Source organism: Pungitius pungitius, chromosome 8 (assembly GCF_949316345.1).
Source record: "Pungitius pungitius chromosome 8, fPunPun2.1, whole genome shotgun sequence".
NCBI classification, from domain to species: Eukaryota; Metazoa; Chordata; class Actinopteri; order Perciformes; family Gasterosteidae; genus Pungitius; species Pungitius pungitius.
In genome coordinates, this window is record NC_084907.1 from 5654366 (window position 1) to 5677873 (window position 23508).

The window sequence follows — 23508 nt, forward strand, 5'->3', positions numbered from 1 at the left end:
AAGTAACAACGATGACGTCGTTAAAAAAATGTCCTTGAGGAAAACGGCCAACCCCCTGCTGCTGCGGATCGATCGAACACACTGGGGCCTCAACAGCTTCACGCCGCCCGTTATTTAATGTTCCAATCCATTCGTACAACTTGTGCGCCTCGCTTTTCATTTAGACTTTTCAGAATCATTACGTTCTCTTTGATTGCCTGGAATTCCCGCTCATATTTCCGCGTGAGCAGGGAGACGTGTGCTTGTCTGCTCGCTTCATTTTATTACTTTTTATCTTGCACCACGTCAACTTCGTTTTGGTTTCATGTTTTGGTGCAGCTCTCTTCATCAAGCATTTTATTCAGCAAGTTACAGTAAAACGACAGCTCAGCAGAAATAATGAAATAATCAGTCACCTGCTGACGGGCTGAACTTTTGAGTTTCTTCTTTGACTTCATCTGATTGAACATCTTTTGCTGCTGCTGTGAGCTGACATTTCTTATAAGCATTCGATTTGTTGTTGTTCAACTGTCGTGAATGAAGGAAATGATAAGTCACCTGAAACTGCTTCTCTATTCTTTAATAAAATCACTTGATTGAGATATTTTAGATTTTAAGTGTGATAATATATATTAATCTCTCCCTGAACTCTCTCTGGGTTTATTACCCCTGAATGCTCTTTGTGTGGCTACAACCTGCTTATTACCTGCTATTTACCTTTTACTCCACACTTAAAATCATGACTATTTTCTATTTTTAGCCTTGTGGTTTACTCCTAGTTCTCCACCTTCTTTTATAACTAGATTTAAGGATGGAAAAATGTCTCCAGCAGCAACTATCTCCACTTGGAAAGGGAATTCTTTGTTTTATTCTCCTTTTCCCCCTTTTTTTTGTGTGTGTGCAAATTAGGTCTCTGAGGAGCTTCTTCTGCTGTCTTATTATAAATGTAAGGCCTTCTCCTTGGAGGCCGTATGCAGATGGGCTTAGCTGCTCCCAGCAACAGAGTGGCATTAAAGACTCACACAAGAGCAAAGGGGAAAGACGACAAGTGACACACACACGCACACGCGCACACACACACAAAAAAAAATAAACTCATCATGCAACAGGTTGTCAAAATAACACACTGACCCTCGGAGCGTTGTCCCTTCTCCCTCTAGGTGTCTTTTTCACACTCTGTTGTGACCCTTTGCTCCTCATCTCAAATGCCAGAGAGGAGGTTCAACCAGCTCTGGAGTTTAAAATACATGTTGCCATTAGGACCTTTTGTGTAAGTGACCTCTGACCTCTTTTCTTTTTTGATTTTAAAGCTGGTTGGACTTGGTAGCACCTACAATACGGTCTAAAATGGAAGTATTTACATCTTGTTGGTAGTAAATTTAGTCGTAAGTTGTCACAAGAACAAATCATGACTGTAAAACTACAACGTATTTGCATAAAAATATACTTAATTATCAAAAGTGGAAGTGCTTCTCATCCACAATGTGTTGATTCAGAATAATGGAAGTTATATTATAAGTAATAGGTTCATGGTTTTTATGTTGAATCAGGTACAGGTGGCGCTTATTTTTACTGTAATTTAATGTAACCAAGTGCCATCTAAAACCACAGTATGACATTTATTTGAATTGTTATTGATTATGAGGAATTAAATATCTTCTCAGAGTTGTTTGATACGTTCAGTGACTGAGCTTTGACCTGTTTTTTTAATCGTCTGGACACACAGGGAGATGTGATCACGCTCCGTTGTGCATCTTTTAAACAAGCCACATATTTATTCCGGATTTTAAGCAATGAAATGTTTTTGCTCACTAATCAACCAGCGATCTGTTAAGAGGAGGTTGTTTACTCGCACGCTCGGCTGAGCTGATGTGACCTCCGATCTCTTGACAACTGTAGTGTAAGCTCTGCTGTCGCTCCATCGCATCTGCGTAGTAACCCGATGCCCCACGACGACTTGCATGTGAAACCATTAGTCCATTATTCACGTAGTCAGTTTTCGGGAATGATTCATCATAGAAGTCATTTCTTAAGGCGCTATACAAATAAAATGAGTTATTGTTATATATGTATAGATTACAAATAATCAAGTTAATCGTATCTATCTGTGTGTGTGTGTGTGTGTGTGTGTGTGTATATATATATATATATATATATGTACTCAAATCTCAATTAAATATATCCAGCAACGCTTGTGCATTCACTGCTTTTAAGCTGCTGACCTTGTGCAACGCGGCGTGTCTCTTTCCGGATGTTTTATTCATTCAGTCATGAGACTGAAGATGAGTGCAACCGCTTTTAACCACCGCGGCGTCTTTCCTGGTGAGAAAATTAAGCTGCTTCACTCGGGGCTAAATCATCACATTTTCGCTGTCCCCTCTGGTTGATTTGACATTCCCGAGCAGTTGATTACTTAAGTGGGATTTGGTCCTCAGAGGCCCCGAGCTAGGGGCTCGAAGGACAATGACGAGGTTCAGAACTACGCGTAAAATGTGCCCTTGGTGGGCGGCGTCTTTTGAATCATTGATTTGTTGGACTAAGTATAAACAGTGTGGAGTGGAAGTGTTTGACACGTCGTGTCGGGGGGGCTGCTGTGGTTGGAGCCGACGTGCTGGTCTGTGGAGTCGTCGTGTGGATTCTGGATTATTTCACTTCATAATGGAACATTTCTTGTAGCTCTCGCACAACCACAAACGGTCATTACATCTGCTTCATTGTGTTCTTTGGTGTCAGCACAGGCCTCTTTGCCTTCCCTTTATGTCCATGTCTTTATTTTTTTGTTCCCCCCCCGGATTGCTCACTTAAAGCCAGACTGCCATCGTTATTACTCAACATGGCTTTTAGTGAGTTGTGCCGCCGTCTCTGAGATGTCCCCCACTCTCCTTCCTTTCTTCACATCAGTGAAATATCCTGGGAGAGCCCCGACACTCTCAAGTTAACTCCTATTTCCATGGTAACGGAGGCTGACAGAGAGAGCCATGGCCCACAGCTACTCTGCTGCAAAGCCATAAAATGTGCATCGTCATTGCTGCACGGGAGAGACGCTGGACGTATGTGGTTGAGGAGATTTCTTAATATTTAGATTTCAGAAAATAATGGGAATTCCGGGAAGATAAACTCCACTCTTTTCTAAACCACCTCACATCTTCCAGGGCCTCTCCACCTGCCCCCCAAACCCTCCCCCAACTCGTAGTGAACGAAAAGCCCCCTACCATAGAGTAAATCTTGAAATAGGATTATGGATTATCCAACAAGGATTAGACCTCGCCAAACCAGGGCAGCGCATTTCATGAACAGCAGTAGGATTGCTGATGTTAAACCGGAGAAACACAGTCAGGGCCCTGTTTTGATTGTATGTGATGAAACCGCAGACTGTGGACTGAGAGGATGAATGGAATGGAGTGAGAGGACATTTTGACTAATTGGGGACGAGGCATTTGATAAGTGGTCTGATTAAACCACTGGAGAAAATAAAGGCATGTTTATAACTTCTGTTACCTTTTTCGGAGACCCAAACGCACATAGATTTGATGCAGTATTTAAACTCGGGGTGAGAAAGAAGATTAAATGCCGGACTAACCTCGACTCAACTATTTGCCCCCGTTGTCGGATCAAATCCAAATGGAGGCGGTGAAGTGCAGCAGATGTCGGATGAGCCAATTACAACAGCTGCAGCTGCCTCAGGGGCTGTCTGTTGAAGCAGGAAATATATCTAACTCTACCTTGAATAAGCCTCAGGTACCCTCTATTGAACAATTTTAGACATTACTAACAAGGCACATTAGAAGAAGTAACCGCCGGCTCTGGTCGAAATCGATTTGTGAGTTTCTGAAATTTGCATTTGAAGGTTTAAAGCGAACGACTATTGATGTCGCGTTGCACCTGAGACCAGCTAATCACATTTCACACATCTCCATCCGTCTCCACAATATATATATATATATATATATATATATATATATATATATATTTTGTTCTTTTTTTAACGCCTTTCAATGCAAAAATGGCTGAAGTTGAGTCTTCGTGGTGGGTTTGAGGTCTATGTTCTATTTGCTGTTGAAATTGACCTCCCTGTGTCTATGTTACTCCCCTGCTGGCCATCTTACTTACTCTTTATCCCCCCCCCCGCCCCCCTCCCTCATTCACTGTAATCTGTTTAAGCCGGCCATCTCGATGCCGTTTTGTACGCACTCTGGAACTAATTGGTTGGAGCGCTGTTTGCTTAATCCGGAGTATTACTGAGACAAACAATGCTGGCGCTTGTCGCAACGTTTTGTGCTGCACTTGCTTTTTTTTAATTCAACTTGAAAGTCATGAACATGTACAGACATGAACATTCACTGTGAATTGTATCCAGGTTAACAAAAAACAGCAAATTCATTGATAATTTCAGTAATCCTGTTTGATGTAAAAAAAATACAATACGCAGTTGAAACTCACTCACTCCTATAAGGGCTTATGTGGCTTGGCGTCAGATTAGGATTGCGACAAAAGGGAAATGTATTCATTTAAGTATTGTAATAGTGATCATTTGGGGGTTTTTTTCAGTATATTTTTATTTGTTTCTCTACTGGAGTGGCACTGATACGACTAATAAAAAACATGTATTTACATGTCTGGAGATTATACAAATACAGCCAATTCATTTTGAGATGCGTTTTCCAATAGTTGTCTTCTCTGTTACAGTGACAGTTTGGACCTCAGGTGACACAGCATTAACAACACTAGTTATTTTTATCCTAATCACGCAAAAAGGTGGACACTAAATCGAAACGGCATGTAGAGAGCTTCCTTTCATTGTTCGTAAATGAACAATTGGGGACATATGATGCCGGATGAGTTGCCTTATACGGTGTTATCGGCACGTTCCTTGTGCCAATTCTCACGAAAACGCACTCATTTAATCACAGATTGCTTTTATTATGTTCACGCTGGTCATTAGTTATCTGAAGTTAGCGGTTAGCGTAGAATTTCAAGAGCAGAACAATAAAAATGCTCTTGCACCACGGCCAATAGATGTTTGCTAGAAAATTTGTGAATGCTTATAGTGTGATATTTTTGTTTTTATTAGTTAATAAAAAAAAAACATTAGCAGCTCTGCCTCGAAGCTTTAATAGGAAGCTTGCAGTGTGATTTTCAAAATACCGGTGAGAGGTTTGCGATTTCTTTGAGGTCATGTGACAACGGGAGCCTTGTGAGTCATACAGTGGCGGCCCGATGCTAGTGAACCACAAGACGGCGTCTAGGAACTGTCCCCCCCCCCCCCGAAAGGTTTTTCTCCGTTTATCACATTAGTAAATGCGTCTTTCCTTTTTGGAGCGAGGCTGCCCTCCTCTTTCCAAACTCGAAGAGCCGAGCTTACTGGAGCACGTTGTGTTTATTCTGATTCGCCGTTAATTTGCTCGCGGTGACCCTAGAGAAAACCGGCCGCGTCCCAATACTCGCCGTGTTCGTGTCCTCCTATTGCCTTTCTTTCCGCACTGCAGCCCTCTGACTGCATCTGTTTGAAGCGGCGCAACATACAATTCAAGCCCCTCAATAGCTCATCATGTGAAGGATAATTATAACACACAGTGGAATGCTAATTATATCAACGATCTTCTCTCCTAACGTCCTACTAAAACCAATGTCATTGTGCTGCCTCTTATGGCTCTTAGTGCCAAGTGTCCTAGTTTCAACTCCGCCGAACACAACTCTGTTTCCCTCTGCACGCGCGGTTTTCGTGTGTGTTTTGGGCCATTCGACTGTTTCGAAAGAATAAAATGTGTCATTTGTGGGAGCTGATGCACACTTACGAATATGCGTGATACGGGCGAATGTTCCCATTTTTATTGAATTTGTGAAGAACAAATGAAAGGGGGCCGCGGCGCGACAATTAGCTCAGTAATGCAAGCTGAGTGAGAACGGACAAAGAACAGAGCGGCCCCTTGTTCATGTGTCTCCAGATCATTATTAAATATCATTTCCTGTCTTTGTTTTCAGAACGGCGTGGAAATCAGTGCTAATGTTAGCAATCTAGGCTAAAAGGCTCCAACTGGAACACAAACAACATCATGCGCCCACATCCTCAAGTGTTTTGAAGAGCCAGACCGCTTAAGTTGCTAAAAGTTGATCTCCAAAGAGATATTTGTTTAGTCAATGATGCCAAAAAGGCATCTGAAATTCCAAGTCAAATCTTCATCTTTTTAATCCGACAAACTCACTGGGAGCAGCTTGAAGGGGACCAACAGAGTCCATGGCTTTACTTTGACCCATTTTGAAGTGCTTTGTAGTAACACTGAGTGAGATGGATTATAAAACACTAGTGACATTATAGGTGAAATACATAAGCTTGTGATAGATGTATTACCATCTAACCTGTGAGATTTTAAGGGATTTGTCTGAAAGGAAGAGCATCAATTGTTCTCCCTTGTGCTCTCACGCGGTTCCTCGCATACTGCAATCTTTACTTGATCCTCACTTCACCGGCCGCTCCCCCCTTATCGGGGATCGCTGGCTATGAGCGATGAGCCTTCAGGAGGATCCGTATGACTCAGCATACCGAGCTAAACCCCCCCCCCCCCGACTACAAGATAACCCATGGCTCAGTCTTAACTATACTGTACATCAGCTTTCAAAGGGACACATGCTGATGCTGTGCTCTGGTATGAATGGTACGGCCTGTTTATTGCAGTGTGAAGCTTCCACATTAATTATCTGGAACAGGAATGAGTAGGCTCATAAAAATGAACCCTGATGGATTCTCATCTATGTAGCTGCAGACCCAAGGTTATGGTGCTTGTACCAGCAACTCAATTTCCCATCTTGAGCTGATGTGATTTAAGATTAATATGTTTAAGCGCTCTGATGGATGACAGCAAATTATTTAAAAATTCAATCTCCGAAGTTCCCAGAATGGTTCGAATACTCTCATTTTACTGCTCGAGCTCGACTTCCCGAAGGCATTTTACTGAAATCACCTGAATGATACGACCCATCAGTTCCAATAAAACATGCGCATGCACACACACACACACACACACACACACACACACACACACACACTGCTACACACCGATGAATAAACAGTGAATGTCAAACAAATGGCTTTGTTTGGACAATAGGATCACAATCATTGTAGTACATTGGGGGTATTGATTGATAGAATCATCTTTTTTAAAAATGTTATACATCGGGGCACATCCCTTTTTGAAGTGAGTGTTCAACACTCTCCACGGGCCTCTCTGTTAGAAACAAGGAGCATCGCATACTTTTACTTGCTCAGGCAAATGAAAATAAAACCATGACAAAGCGTTTTTTCATTGTAAAACGCAGCGCCTTTTGAAATGTAAATTCAGAGGGAGGAAAAAAATGATCGTGGCACAAGCGTCTCCTCTCACTTTTTTTTACCTTCATTTTCAAAAGAAAAAAGGGCATAGTTTGCATCAACAAGGGCCGCACTTCAATTTCAGTTTGTTCTTCTTCCGTGGCCTAATTTGACCCCAGACGTACATGTGCCTCACATGTAGGGTTTCCTGCATCAACTGTATCATTTACAGATGCTTAAAAAGACTTAAACAGTATTACTCACACTGGATCACTTTTCTGGCATGGCTGCAAATAACTAAAATAAAAGAACCAATTAATAGTAAAGCCAGTGGCCTCCTAAGATGCTTTTTCCCCTTTTGTTGCAGTAAAGAGGCTTTACATTTTTATAGGGAGCAGACAACTTGGGCAACATATTAGTATTCATGAAATGTACGTCGTGAATAACCTCTTATCAATAATCAGAGTTCAGGAAGCGTATGACCTAAATACCTTCTCTACAGTCAAAGTTAATTCACTTGGGATTTGTTTCCATCTCCGACACAAACACACACACACACACATTGTTGTGTAGGTACAGTGAGATAACAGGAAGGAAGGGTGCGCCTCTCTTCATGCGCTGTTTGTTGATACATTTTTTTATCTTTGGGGAAGCATCTCGTCCAGATCCATCTCCTCCCTCGATGGGAATTCAGGGGGCCCGGCCAGGAAGGCGTGCATGAGCTTTTCTGCAGTCAAGTCCCTCTTTGTGGCAGTAGATAATCACCATGGTGACTCCCCCTTCAATGTAACAGTCCTTTTTATTTTGGGGGGGCGGTGCTACAGACAGATTGGAATCACATTCATGGTTCGTGTCGCCAGCTCTGACTTTTTTTCTGCCTCTCTTTTGTACCAGTGTGTGTGTGTGTGTCTGTGTGATGCATAAAAACATTTCATCCCTGGCACTTCCCTGTCAGGGCTTTGAATGATGTATTCCCTGTGATCCCTCTTCCTTTGTATCATGAAACTCAAGTGCCACGCGTGAGATAAAACGCTAATTTTTGACCGCCGTTGGTCGTTAAGTCAGAGTCTATGTGCTGCTAATGAGACACGCAGGATGAAAAATAATATAATCTGGGCATGAAATTGGACTTTATGCTTTTAAAGTAACTGAATCACCTGTGATAATCCATTCATTTATCAAAACGAACACTAGAAAATTTAGCAAATTCTGTCTCTTTTGATTTTAAATATCAACAAATGAAACTGTGTTCATCTTATCAAATACTTGACGGTTACGGTCCCAGTGGATGAATCCTAGAGACCTTTTGTGATCCCCCGGAAATGTCATGCCACCATTATCCTGTTCAAACGAATTGCGATCCACAATGTTGTCTAGAAAATCATCAGAAACGGCTGAAACCCACAATATCAATTGAATTCTGGAAATATTTAACAAATTAACCCCCATTCATTGAGATTTCCACTCAAATATCGGACAAGTAAGTAAAATAAAGAAAAAAATATACAATCGTGTGCGAGTGTGTTCTGTCTGACATGATCATTTCTGTGTTTTTAAATTGGACCATTTTTAAACCATGACATGTGCAACACTGCTTTTTCCCGGCGAGGATATTCGCCGCTATCATCCCTAATCTCCTGACCAATTTCCCTTGTGCCACCATTAGGTCGAGATGATAGTCAATCACTCTAATGCAGGATGTAACAAAAAGAGACATTTAGTACCACCGGTGCAACACAACCACAACCATAACTATCGTGTGATCTTCTCCCTGACCTGAGTGACGGCGTGTCATCTGAAGAGAGCAGACGCCTCTGTTTGTTCCAGCGACGCTATTGTTGTGCGTCCCCGCGTGCGTCCCCATGTGCGTCCCCGCGTGCGTCCCCATCGCTGTACGACTTGCTAATTGAGGCCGTCCTCGAATTGCAGCGCCTGGATTGGTATTCACGCGTCGCCTTGGCGAGGCTACCGCGGCGTGTTGCATGGTAGATTTGAATCACATCGGCACCTTGTAGAACAAATTGGTTTCAGGCACACCACAGATCCGATACAAAAAAATAAAATATCGACTGACTCGACACAATCTGAAATATACATTTAAAGCAAGAGAAATATTAAACTCTCAACTACGCTCTCTCTTTCGATCAGGTCTCTCTCTCATCTTCTCCAGATTCATCACAACTCCAATCCACTTCACCTCAACCGACGCTTAAAAGCGGTGCAGCACCGATGCACATGACCATGCAACATATCAAGCTGTGTGTGGTGGTGCTCCTCTGGTAAAAAGCTTCTGGCACATGTCGTTATCTTTTTAATTGTTGTCATTTCCAGGCTGAAGAGTAAGCAGAGCTATCTGACCCCCCCCCCCCCCCCTCCCCGGCAGACACCATTAGACACACAGCTGTCCCCTTCTGATGACTCAAAGGGAAAACAAGAAGTCTCTCTCGAATCCAAACTATTTGTGACTTCTTGTGCATTCGGAGGGGGGGTTGTTTTGTCAACTTGACGTTAAGCTTCATCTGGAGCCTCACAAGCTTTCGGTCGCTTTTAGAAAATGGCCTTAAAGTACTGTAGTTAGGATGTTTAGATGGTGGTCAAGATTATACCTCCGATACAGGTCATCTCTAGATTTACCTTTTCAGGGACAGCAGATCCGTCAGGCTTTGTATATTTTTTTTTTTAGTTAACGGGGTTGTAGTGATGAAAAATAAAGAGTTGAAAGAAGATCAGCTTTATTTTAGCCTCTCGATAGGTACAAGCGAAAAGAGAAGTAAATGGATTAAACTGCGTGTAAACCTCAGAGGCATTTATTAGCGCGTTTGAGAACGAGCTTTCAAGAAAGGGTCTCTGATCATTTTCAAGCGTGTGCGGTTCGATTGAAGTGAGAACGTCATCTGATCCTTCTGCAGAAGTCCGAAAGGAACGTTGACTACAATCAAGTAATTTAAGATGGTGGGATTGGTGCACACTGTATCAAAGAGAAAAGAGAAAAAAAGTGTCTCCCGTCTAACTACAGATAGGGTTCACGCACCGTGCCTTGTGTCCACAGTTTTAAAAATCAAATGATTTTCATGACCTTCTGAACTAATGTAATTACAACATCAGAGTGATCACACGCAAGCCCCAACTCACTGGTGCCGTAATTAATGCGCTACGGTGACTCAAGACTCTCGAAACAGCGGGAAAGTGCAGATAACAACCAGTTGTGTCACAATGTTGTTTGCAGCCTGAATTAATTTACAACTAGTTTTTTTTTTTTTTCAAATTGCTCTAAAGGGTTTTTCTTCTCGGCTCACTGCAGTGAAAACGTCTTTATTTCAGTGGATGACGAGGATGAATCGGGCAGTGCATTCAGAAAGTAGACAAAGATTTAAGCCTGTAATTAGATCATCTACAAAGTACCAAGATATGGGTCTAAATAGCTAAGTCGATTTTCTTTGCAAAAATAAAATAACGTCTAAATACGGTCTGAGTGCACTTCATTAAAATAAAAGCAAAAGCAAACATTCCTTTTGGAGTTTGCTGAGCAGATTGTTGAAGTTATGCAGTCGCTTATTTTGAGGGAACCTTGTGCTCGATGCATCATGAATACATGATTCAAATGCACTTTTCAAGCCGATTCAAACCCAAATATAAAATCTCTTGAAGATTTTGAATACACACACACACAAAAAAACCTCTCAATGTGACTAGAAGAACGCCCCCGATGAAGCTGCGTTTTACAATCACGTCTCCACTCTGTTCACGGACAACGAAGCCCTCCGCGTCCACGCCGGGGAGCAGAGATGTTGTTGCGGCGTCTTTATTTGGATACAGTCGCACCGAGTGTGCTGTGCTCTGTAACCTTGGGTCCAAACACTCTCCCCTGCGCTCGCTGTGATATTTCCCTTTAATGCGTGAGCGAATGAAACGGCGAAGCGGGGCGGCTGCAGCGGCCTTGGATATATAAACTGTTTTTACTGTTTGTGTTACGAAGCCCAGATAAAACATCCTGGATGTTTGGATGTTGTTGACAGCGTTTCACGTCAGAAGCCTAATTGAGGTCTAATAGCTGCAGGATTCAGGAAGCGGGATAATGGAGTTAAGACTAGTTCCATCACTCTGTCCATCTACTTCCATCTACTTTACTGTTGTTTTGGGGATTGCGCAATGTGTTTCCATAACGACAGGCAGCCATTACCGTCAAAAGGCATTATAGCGTCCAACTCTCACTCGGGGGGGGGGGGGGGGAAACTGTGTAATGGTCGATCTTTATTCACGTACATCTTGTTGTCATCACCTCCAAAGTGAAGAACCCTCCCGAAGTAGCTGCTCGTGTGCCGTCTCCTTTCTCAGCCAGAAGAAAAGGAAGAAGCGGTGCATTGTTTACTCTGCGTGGCGGATGTCGAGAAAGCAAAAAGCTCTTCAGATGCCGTGTGAGGAATAGAGCGTGTAGTGCAATGCTGGATGTGATAATGTGATTTATATCAAATTACATTTACCCTCCAAAGTCTCTCTCCACACAGCCTCGTCTTACTGACCGTCCGACAAAAGCAGCCGGGCCCCGAAACGCTGAATGAATCAGTTCAGCGGGGGCCGTGCGATGGCTCATGTTTTATTTGTGCTTCGCGGCCGCAGCCCGCAACCACGAGAGTTTGTTCTTATTTGTGTCATGTATTTTGTGGGTTTTGGGCTCTCTCCAGGTGATCTACGCGCGGTACTTTCTCTAAAAGCATCCTGTGTAGATGCACGGCTCTAGAAGCTGCTGCTCCGCTGATGTCCTGCTTTTCGCTACGCTGTCGGGCCACGACCACAGGTTGTTCTTATTTTCACCGTACTCCAGAAAGCCAATATGACATCTTTTTTAAAAGATTTTGTTTACTTGAATTGTGTCGTTGAGCCTCTAGTGTGTGTGTGTGTGTTGCTTTCTTTAACATGTGGTGTCTTTTCTTCACATTCAGCCAGAAGGTTTATTGGTCCTAGCAGTCCGGCAGCTGTCCCGTGATAGCTGATCTCTTTTTAAATTAGTGTCTGCTGCAGAGAGTTGATCTGTTGGGACTGTGAGGCAGACAAACAGTGTAATCCCAAGCATCACATCACATCACCCTCCCCTAACATTCACACATATTCCCAAGGTCAGTTGGGTAACATCCGGGCAGAGCTGATCATTTGAGAGATGGGATGCACCAGCATGGGTGACGCTGTGGGATTAGTGGATTCCGATTTGATAGGCGATGTCATTGGATGACGTTGAGGTGCACCTGCAGTCTGTCTGAGCAATCGGGGTCAGGTTCTGGCAGAAACGTTGATTTCAACTCAATGGCCGCCTCACCATGCGACTGAATCATTTGGTTCCACCATCACTCATGTGTTTCTCCGTGTCTTTTTCCACCAGTACGCTACCTGCTGAAGAACAATGTGAGCCCAGACCTCTGCAATGAAGACGGCCTCACCGCTCTGCACCAGGTAATGATGTTTGGAGAGTCTGCGAGAGCGAGTTAATTAACCCTAATGTGCTCCAACTTCATAAATGATCGTGCATTGCGCCTCGGTAGCACGTCTCATTTCCAGTCTCTGCACTGTCCAATGAACAAAACAAAACATCACCTTTAAAAAAATAAAGCAAATGATCGTTATCTGATGAATCAGACAAGCATTTGAAAGAAACAGCAGAAATGAAAGCAAACCGCCGTCAGTGAGAGAGTCGTTCTTTAAATGATGTACTGTGATTCAGGCTTTCCATATACTTATAATACAAATATATATCCATAAATCACAGCCACTTGTTGAAAGTCATAGTGACTGGAACATTTGCTTCCTGTGTGTGTGTGTGTGTGTGTGACTTCTATTGGACACTCTGATCTCCTCAATTTCAACGTTGCATTTGATTTAACAAACTTTGAGGTATTCTTCAGTTTATTTAGTTCAAATATTAACTATATTCTTTGTTTAGTCCCTGTAGAGCAGCACTGCGACTGCTCTTTTAAAAAAATGTATTAATCAAAGTCAACTTTACCATTACCGTCTCAGTTTAGTAGACATATAATTAGATCATTTCCTGGTGTGAATAGTTTGCAGTACGTATGAATTTAAACCCTTGTGCAGAATAGTGCTGATTTATTTTCACACTGAAAGAAATGATTTCTAACAGTGAGGAAATGAGTTCCGTTTTGATGCAGGGAATTCCTATAAGAGATCGGGCTCTTTTTCTGTTGGTAATTGGAGCCACTTTTATGAACGTTAATCAGCTAATCCAAATCAATGCTTCACTCAGAACTGCTCATACATCTGCTTGAACAATTAATCATTACCGTGTGACATTCAATCACAAATCAGTCCCTTTATTTGAAAGTTTCCCTTCATTCCTCTGACCTGAAGCCTTTTCCCGGCACCGCCCACCTCTCAGAGGGCTACCGATAGGGTGAAAACATCAAATCCTGGTTTCTTTGGCTTCAGACTCGTATTCACACTTCACCACAAAGTCTCACTACTTTGCAGGGGATTCTTATTACTCGTTACACCGAGAGATTAGCACATTTTTTATTTATTTTTTATTTGTATGACATCGTTACCATGGAGACATGGTTCTGAGTTATCATGACAAAAGGTTGGCTAACTTCTGAAATCTAGTCTTTATGTGGTCGCTAAACACTTTACTGTGGAGTTTATAGAGTTCAAGATCATTAAATTCTATTTTTAAGAGTAATCCTACGAATTTGAATAAATGGCTGAAATTGATTTGCTGCCTCAGGCCCGTCGTTTCTCCTCTCCTCTCTCGGCTTTGCACCCTTGTGACCTTCTCTGTCCTCTCTTTCCCCCATCGGCGGCCCGGGGCCTAATACCCAGGCTCCTGCTGGGAGGCGGCGAAATGAACTTGGGGAAGAGAAAATTGAAGTCCATCAGTCACCACCGGTGTGGCTGGTGCTTTTTAAACGCTGTGGGGCGTTCGCCGCCTAAAGGTCGGATCGACTTGTCTTCAAGATGAGACTTTTCCAATCCTGCTGCAATTCGAACAAATACAGCCGTTCACATGCAGGCAAGACACAATAGAAACGGAAACACTCACACACACACACACTGGGGAATTCCTCCATGTGTACACACACAGACACACATATGACATGTGGCAGAGGGTGAGATAAATGAAGGCAAGTGGTGTGGATGTTTCTATAAATGAGATGTCACAGCGATCTAGGACTGGTCTCCCCTCACTGATGGGAAACATGCATCCATAGATGGCTTTCAGGGGAACACACACACACACACACTAGTGTATAGACACTTCACTATTTATTATGCCATCTCTTGGGTTCAGTTCTGACATGAAAATGTGTCATTTTCTGCAGTTTGCTGGCTGAATCCCAATGGGGCGATTTCAGCCGTTTGGTACTTGAATCAAACCTCTGCACCAACGTGGAGGTAAAAGACGGTCGATCCGACCACGTAACGTTTTTCGTCTTCTTCCTTCCTCCACTAAGAATTTAAGGGCTTTTTTCTTTTTCATTTGATTTATTTGTTCAAATCATTTAAGTCAAATAATCTTAAGACACTTTTCATATAAAGCCGATCCAGGCTTTACTGTATAATTAACAGAGTTGAGCCCTGAAGCGACTGTAGCAAGGAAAGAAGAACCTTTAAAAGGGTAGAAACCCAAGGCGGCGCGAGGGAGGGCGTCCATACATAGGGACAAATATATAGAGACACACACAGCAGCTACAATAATAGCACAACACCTATTATAGGACTAACACAAAATAAAAGTAGCGTTAAATACAATAAAAGGAACAAAGTAACAGAAAGTAGCAGTAAAAGTTGTAGTAGCAGCAGGAAACTCAAAGCAGTAACTCAATGTTCAAATACAGCTCAGATACGGAAAAGTAAAGTAAAACTCGGCTTTAAGTGCGACAAAATGTGCACTTGTTGATGTTTTTAACTCGTGCTCTTTGGATGAAGTTGTGCCACCACGTTCCTGTGTGATCCCGGACTTTTCATCAGTCACTTCGCCTCCTCGTCACGTCATACTCCCACTTTACTTTCAGGCAGCACCTGGATTCAGGCTTCCCTGGACTTTTGCTGTCATAGTTGTGTTGTCAATGACTTTCTCAGAAGCGATTTGGTGTCGCGTAGGACCGTAGGAAAAGGAGAGGTCAGATACTGTCACGCAACAGTGGTTGAAGCCAAAAATCATCAGCACTCCACCTGGATTTCATTATTTTATTTATTTAGGATTTAGAGAGACACACACACACACACACATTTAGACGCACATTGTAGAATAGTACATTTGGTGGCCCTTCTCGTGTGTTGAGCCTGGTGCTCTTTTGATCAGTCGGTCACACCGGAAGTATTTGACACAAATAAACCAGTAGCACTTCTGCTTTTGGGAGCATCACTAACAGTAACAGCAAATAGTAATTATAGCTCTGAACTTTGTGCGAACAAAGCTTTTCGGGTCAAATCTGACGCTGGTGTGAAAGATGTGTAGAAAGATTTTGAAAAAGATTCAGAAAAGATTAACTTGTAATTGGGGTGTTTATGTATTTTTTGACAGTCTATTGACAGTCTCAAAAAAGATTAGTACGGGTCCGTCTTTTACATACTGTGTGTAGCAGTAACTCACAAGGAAAGGACTCAAACACTTTTTTTGACCTTTTTTGACCCCCCCGCTGTCACAGGATGTGCTTGTCAACCAGTAGAGTTTCCAGTCACTCAGCTCTTCTGTTTCCTCCAAATCGACTTCACCTCTTATCTGCCTCCTGCATCTGTGAAGTAATTTCATTTCCTCTCCTGCGTTGTATATTCATTTAAATACACACACATTTGTGTCACAGCAGCCTCCGGCGAATTCACACGACTCGTTTTCTCCTGACGTCAATGTGGTCTTTTTACATTTTTTTTATTGGTGTTCGAGCACTTCGGATTAAGATTTGTTTGTTCCCGGACGGGAGGCAGGGCACTGAGCAGATAGATTTGACGTTGTGTCTCAGCAGGCCAGCGGGGAGGGAGGGAGGCGCGCCGGGTACCAAACGGTCACATCACATCGTCCCGCGGCCGATGCATCTGTGCTCCGGTCCCGGTGTTTGGATTACGGCAAAACAACCCCCACCCTCCCCCACTCATTACCACGGGGAAAAGTGGCGTCCGTGTGCGGGCTGGCGTTGGGCGGCTCCGTCTCGTGTCGAGTGGGGGACGCGCTGATTGGTTTTCGGGCTCGTTCATTTTCAAGCTGTTGCCCAAGCGGCGTCGTTAGGATGCTGAAGGAAAGGCTGCTGCTGATTTCTTTTCCCCAAACGGACCTTTTGTGTATCTTCCACTCAACTCCCCCCCCCCCCCAGTTTCTTTGTATCGATGTTTGCACCCTCTTTAGCCGTCTCTCAGGTACTAGAAGCCTCTAGAGATGCCACTTGCTCATCCTTTATGTAAATCCATCAAAATGAGAAAGGGGTCTGCTCCGCGCACCTCCACTTCTCAAGGTTTCCATGGCGAGCGTGTCCAGTGCAGCGGGGGTGGGGGGACACATTCAAAGACGTAGAGTACTTTTAAGGAAACGGGTGGCGATGACCGGAGGCGCGATGCGACATCATCACGACAATAGGAATTCATTTCAATATTCTTCCAACACTCAGATTCTACGATTTGTTCCCCAAGAGAAGAACAAAGCGTCAGTGTTTGCACCAATGGAACCATTTGGTGGCTGAAGATGGATACATTTATTATTTTCTTCTGCTTACCGACCGTTTATCCCCGTTTTCCTCGCTTTGTCAGAATCTCTCTCAGTGGGCAGAACCATAACGGGATTAACAGCCGTCAGCAGATTCAGCGTTTGATCCCGACAGACGAATCATTTTCACTTCAAAGCCCAGAGTCGAGAACTGACAACACGCCACACGCAAAGGGGAATGAGCTGCTGCGGGAGAAGCAAACCAACATGCGGCGGTCTCCTGAAATCGTGAAATGAAAAGAATGATTTTTCCATGACATTTCTTCTTCGATAATTGTGTACATGCGCTGGAGTGAGCGGGGTCCAACATAACTCCTGATGGATCACATTCAAACGCACAACTTTAGCAGCACCGAGATACCTCTGGCTCTTGCTAGAATGCCACTTTCAAACTGAATCCTTCAGGTTTCTGATTATAGTAATCCCGGTTTTTAACTACATGTGTGCCTCTCTGCCTCTGTCTCTCTCTGTTGTTGTTCTCACTCGTCTTGGTCTTTGTTTTCGGCGCTGAGACACTCGCTCCAATTTGCTCGGATGGAGAAAAACTGCCGCTTGGAGAGTCGTTTACACAGAACGATTCTCTTTCCGCCCCACCCTATAATCACACCCGAGTCTAGCAGGGGAACATTCTTTCTGTCTCTGTCTGAGTCTTTGTCTCTGTGGCTGGGTGGGAGACTCTGTCTGCATTTTGGGCTCCTGTCAGGGATCCAGGGAACAACCCACACGATGGCTGAGATGTCAGAAAGAACGTGTTCTCGGTTTTGCACTCTGCAATAAAAGGGAGTTTTTCCAGGGATTTGGGTTTAACTTGGTGACGGACTTCTCGTTCATTTGTGCTCTTTCGCGGCAACGAGTCTCTTTCAATCCATTTCACTCACTGTATGAATCATTGGCTACAGTATAATGATATGTATTTCCTCTGCATGTTAATGTATTTCAATTTCCTCCAAAACATGAGGAAAATGGTGATTGCCGGTCCATTGCCTGAGTTTTCATATTCCTTAATAACTCTGTTTAGTCTGTTTCTGTCAAAATCGGATCGTTTTTCATTTCTGTCCTGCATTCTTATCTCTCGTCCAGTGTTGTATAGATAACTATGAGGAGATGGTGAAGATCCTGCTGGGCCGAGGGGCCAGCGTCAACGCTCAGGACAACGAGCTGTGGACGCCGCTGCACGCCGCCGCTACCTGTGGCCATGCGGGACTGGTCAAGATCCTCATTGCAGAGTAAGAAGTGCAGACATGCTACACCACGGGTTTCCTGCAGCATGTTATACACAGGCGTGAAATAGACGATTCTTAACAAATTATTATTATTATAATTGTGGTTATTGGTATGAAAATATATATTACATTTTTATGTCTGATAAACAACAGTTTTAATCACAATCTGCTCAACAAAGATGTTAATTTAGACAAAAGACTTTGTTCAAATGGGATATCATCATATCTCCACAGGCAAAAACAGGCATATTTAATTATCTCCCATCCAGACGACATGCAATGATTAACAAAGTAGTTATTAGCAGTCTTTGTTATGTAAATTTGTTTCATAATCCAATTATGCGGATGCAGGTTTTGACAAACAAAAGGTCCTCTCATGTGTTGTTAATTTCTTTCTTCTAACACATTTGCATCCGAACATATGGAATATATATTGTATATTATAGAGTTACATCCACTTTGTTACTTTGGCCATTGATTAGGTCCCCTGATGCATGTCGACACTGAAGGAAACACGCACAGTATGTGCAGTATGTGAACCTACTTCTATTGTTTCTGCCCGTGTGCATTAACTAGAAACACACACACACGCCATGAATTCATCCCCACTACTTCCATCTGTTGCCGTGCAGGACTCGTCGATCCACTCATTATATCCCTCGGCCTCATTATCCACAGTGAAATTACTGATTAAAAACACCCTGCATGACGCGGGCCAACTTGTTCAGGACTGAAAGAATTTAATTAGCATCATCAATTAGTTCTCCAAATGACATTTATTGTGCCAAGACTTAAAGTTATGACTCATCTTTTTTTTTTTCATTAGGTTTTTGGCTTTCCCAAAATGAGTGTAAAATACAGGCCTAAAGATACCAACTATCTGAAAACTTCATTTAGCTGTAATCTAGTTCAAAAGCAAAAGCCATGTCATTTCAACTCATCCATCTGCTCGTCTCCAACAGCGGTGCAGACCTGCTGGCGGTCAACTCTGACGGGAACATGCCGTACGACCTGTGCGAAGACGACCCCACGCTGGACATCATCGAGACGGCTATGGCCAACAGAGGTAGCGCTGGGACACCGCCGCACGCACCCGGGCTCCGTGGTCACAATCTTAGATATTAGTGGATAAAGATGGGAAACTGTTTGTGAATCACGATGCTGCCATGGAGTTTAAACTTCCCAAATCCAAGCGCTGCCATGGTAAAAATGGCAATGTGGGAGGGATGCGCTGTGAATTTGCGATATATTCACAGTTCCGTCACTCTTTCGCCGGGATGCAGACTGGGAAGCTGCACGTTCACGCTGCATCTCTGTTAACAGGCACGCAGAGAGAGCCGGGGCGACAGACGCTTTTATTCACGCTGCAGTTCAACATCCCACTCGACCCTCCGAACATAAGCTCTAAGTCAATGTTTTGTTTCTGTTTTCTGGTAAACACTAAAGGCCCCGGAGGATTGCTGTAGTGTGAAGTGTGGTCGATTCATCCCGGGTCTGACTCTCACGACCGAGTGACACACTGACAATTCCCCAACCGCCTCTGTTGGAGACCATTTCTTATGCAGGGGGGGCAAATTGAAGCTTTCCAAATACACGTTGGTTCTACATTAATGGTTTGTTTCTGATTCCAACCAATTAAATTGATAAACTAGTCCGCGACATTGACTCTACCGGATAGACAGTCTCCGTTCCACTGACCTCAGCAATTCATTTCGCTCATTCACTCACCAATTCATTCCTTTCACCAGTCTCTCCCGTGTGTTCCCGGAGGGATTTGGTTCCGCTTTCTTTCTCTGGCCGCCGCTTGCTGTCTACTTAGCGCGTTTTAAAGGCTAGCGATTGAGTGGCGAAGACGAAAAGGTTACATTCCTTCCGTCAAGTCGCCCCCTCGGCATGAAAGTAAATCCCCAAATGCTTCAGCGGATGCTGCCGAGTGGTAAACAGGAGAAAACCGCGTGCAGGCGGGGTGCTGCCGGAGTGCTGCCGGAGGGCATCACGGTTACTCCTATTTCCTTAGACAATTAAAGGTCTAAAAAAAAGCCTTGTTATGGTAATTGCTGCGTCGTTAAACAAGTGTGGGGTCAATCGGGCAAATGGACGACGTAGCATTATTAGCACTGTTTTGCCGCGGCTAGGATGTGACGCACACACGGACACGCACAACTATGCTGTAGTTTTTGTTGCCATTGAAGGACACGGTTACACTAGTTCAGTTTATTCCACATGTTCTCGGCCCTGGGAGCCGAACATTTTTTTTAAATTATAAATAACTCTTGTTTTTCTTATTTATATGATAATATATATTGACAGTTTTCTAACTAGATTTGTCATCGTACGACAATGAGGAATGTTTTTTATTCTGTTGTTAAGCTGAAGGGCATCACTGCAGCGGAATGAAAAGATGTTTGAAGCCAAAGACACCCAGGAGCTGGAGGGATGCGTATCAGTGGACAAAGGGGACCGTGGTCCTGGTTCCTGCTCCTTTAAAACGCCCTCGGGTGGGGATTCTTGTTACAAATTCAAAGAGAAAAAAACAATTTTCCTCACTGGTATGTCTGGTTTTTGTTTTTTGCCATGGCTGAAAACATGAGTGTGACACTGAAGGAGGACTTTGGGTTTGAAATGTGGGGCCCCGGAGGGGGGGGGGGGGGGGGGGGGGGCAGGGATGTTGGCCCGAGTCGAACAGATTGGCCTTCGGCCTCACTCGCTCATGTTCAGTCTCTAGCTCTACGGGGAAGGTCGCAGGGCCCAAACACTGGCGACATCATGTTGGGGGGGGGATGCCGACTTTAAATGACTAATCCCTGTGAATATTCAAACATCTTCAAGCTTTGACTTCCAGCGGCCGTCTTAGCGCTTGATTCATTGCAGTTTTTTCTCCACATTTTCAGTCACACGCTGAGAATGTAAAGGTCACAGTCCTGACTGACAGGCTGTTTTCATTATGCATTCCTCCACATCTGTTGGACGGTACGGTGCATTACTGCTCAGCCGAGGGGGAGGAAGTCAAGCGAGTCCGTCTCAGCGTGGAGTCGTACCCGGCGGTGAGGCAACGAATTAGAGGAGGAATTTAGAGGCGCCGTGACGGACAGATTCACCTGAGCTTCGACTGGGCCGAACACCAGCAAACTCTTTGGCAGCATGAAAGACAAATACTCTTTGCAGCCAAGTTGTTTCTATCGGCAGCTGTGTGCTGATTGAGTTAAATGCGTTGAAATAATTATTTTCCCATTCATAAACGCTAAGCAGTAACATTATTTAAAATGTTTCTTTTATTTATAATGTCATAATTACCCATGTCTTTGTTTCTAGCATATTTCTGCTTCCCTTCAAACTTTTTATCTATGCTCTCTGAGGATTTCTTTTCATCATGTACCCCACGCTGGTAGAAAACCTCCCCGGTAATTTGAAAAGTCATGTCGCTGTCAAACTTGAAAATGAATTTTATTCTTCTTTGCAGCGTAGACTTTTTGAAGTTTGAAGCTCCGGCGGAAGCGTGGAGCGGCCCCCCGCTGAAAGGGCCCAGCGTCAGCGGACATCAGTCAGCCTTGTGATTTAACGCTGCGGTTTGTGTCCGATTGACAGGCATCACCCAGGAGATGATCAACGAAACGCGAGCGTCGACCGAGATGAGGATGATGGGAGACGTCCAGGACCTGCTGAGGCAGGGAGAGGAGGTGAACCAGCAGGACTCTCAGGGAGCCACGCTGGTGAGGCTGTTTTTTTAATTATACATGAATGCAACATGTGTTGTTATATTTAAACAGGTAGCTTAAAGCAACCAACGATACAAATTACAACAACTCTACATCTCCTTCAAAGCTGCAGCCTGTGTGGACCAGAATTAATTTATAAGCAGATTCATTCTGTTCATGTGCATTTCTTTATTAGACAAGCCAATATTTGCATATGAATAATATGTCAATAAGATAAGACACAATCTTAAAGTTTCCTTTGACATATAAATGTGGAATTGAATGTTCAATGATCATCATAAATGAAGCTAAATCCATCACTGCCTTCGAGCCGACGGACCAGAGTTCAAGCAACTCGTTTTTAAATAATCAGAAATTTCACCTCTTCACTGAGGGGGAAAAGGGAAAAGGATCATCTTTTTTTTTATAGATTCACCTTCTAAAGATGATGTTCTCTGCAACTCCGGCTCTCTAACCTTTAAAGCTAATCAAGCATTTAGAGACTCATTATCATCTTTTTAAGTGCAAAGCAGATATCCGCGATGTGAAAGGGATCGCTTTTGTTTGTGAGCCCTGAATACACCCGGAGTCACAATCTAAAAGCCATACAACTGTAGATTAGAATAATCCTCTAATGAGGAATACGTACGCATTACAGCAGCGGTAGACGACGAGATTTTGTACCAAATGAACGCGGGTTATTGTTCGCGCTCACAGCTTAGCTCTGGGTGCAGCACCAGCAGAGCAGAGTGCATGCTGGGTAGGCAGACGGGCAGGTTGCCGCTTTAGGTCAGCGTCGGTAAGGCAAAGAAGGGCATGAGTCTGACATTACTACTGTAATAGTCAACCACAAAGCACAAACGCTACTGGTTTTGTGTGTATTTCAGTGCACTGGTGCATACAAACGAAGGAGGGCAAAGAATCATTAGCGTGATTTTCCCTGAGAGGAGCGCACGATGCCAGATGCCTTAATGAAGTCTTTATTTTGTATCAGGGATTTATCTGCGTTGACGTGACAGATCAGTAGATGAAAATAGCCTGGGGACTTTAAATAGTAGTACTTCAAAATAACCCTGTTAAGCTTTAAAGTCTAACTACGTCTTGGCCAATTAAACTTCTGGTCCTCTTGCTTTGCCCGTTAATCTTCTTTTGAGCATGATGTAGCAAACTAGATATATAAAGAGGATATATAAAATATCTAAAGAAGAGACCTGTATCTGGTAGGAAGTTATGTAAGTTTAATCTCATTGTTTTCAACTGCAATCCTTTGATTTGATTCTCTCCCCATGTGGTCGCAAACGCGGTCGATCAAACAGGAGAGGATTCATTTCAGTGTAATTTAAGACCCGAACAAATGAGCAACACGAAGGATCAAACCCCCAAAATAAAGTTCAAATGATCAGTATAAAGGGATACATAGGGTGCGCGTCCCTCAGTTTGTGAACCACCGGATTCAAGCAGCAGTACTGGAAGGCGGAGTTAAAAGCTTGCTAGCTAGCTTTCGGCAGTGTGATTGACTCTCGCTGCAGTTCAGCGTTCATCACACACTTCCTGTTATTGTAGCACCTCAGATAAACCTCCACTTGAACACGTCAGGTACTCAAA

At 43.5% G+C, this 23508-nt stretch overlaps 1 protein-coding gene across 2 annotated transcripts in view; it reads left to right on the top strand.

Annotated features, from left to right (window-relative positions):
* Window positions 1-23508, top strand: part of ppp1r16b (protein phosphatase 1, regulatory subunit 16B) — a 50445-nt gene that overhangs the window by 21382 nt on the left and 5555 nt on the right. For both annotated transcript variants that reach the window (XM_037447987.2, XM_037447986.2), the window contains exons 3-6: window positions 12660-12730; window positions 18066-18211; window positions 19171-19274; window positions 21794-21918. In XM_037447987.2, the coding sequence (XP_037303884.1) occupies window positions 12660-12730; window positions 18066-18211; window positions 19171-19274; window positions 21794-21918 (446 nt within the window). The remainder of the gene's footprint in view (window positions 1-12659; window positions 12731-18065; window positions 18212-19170; window positions 19275-21793; window positions 21919-23508) is intronic.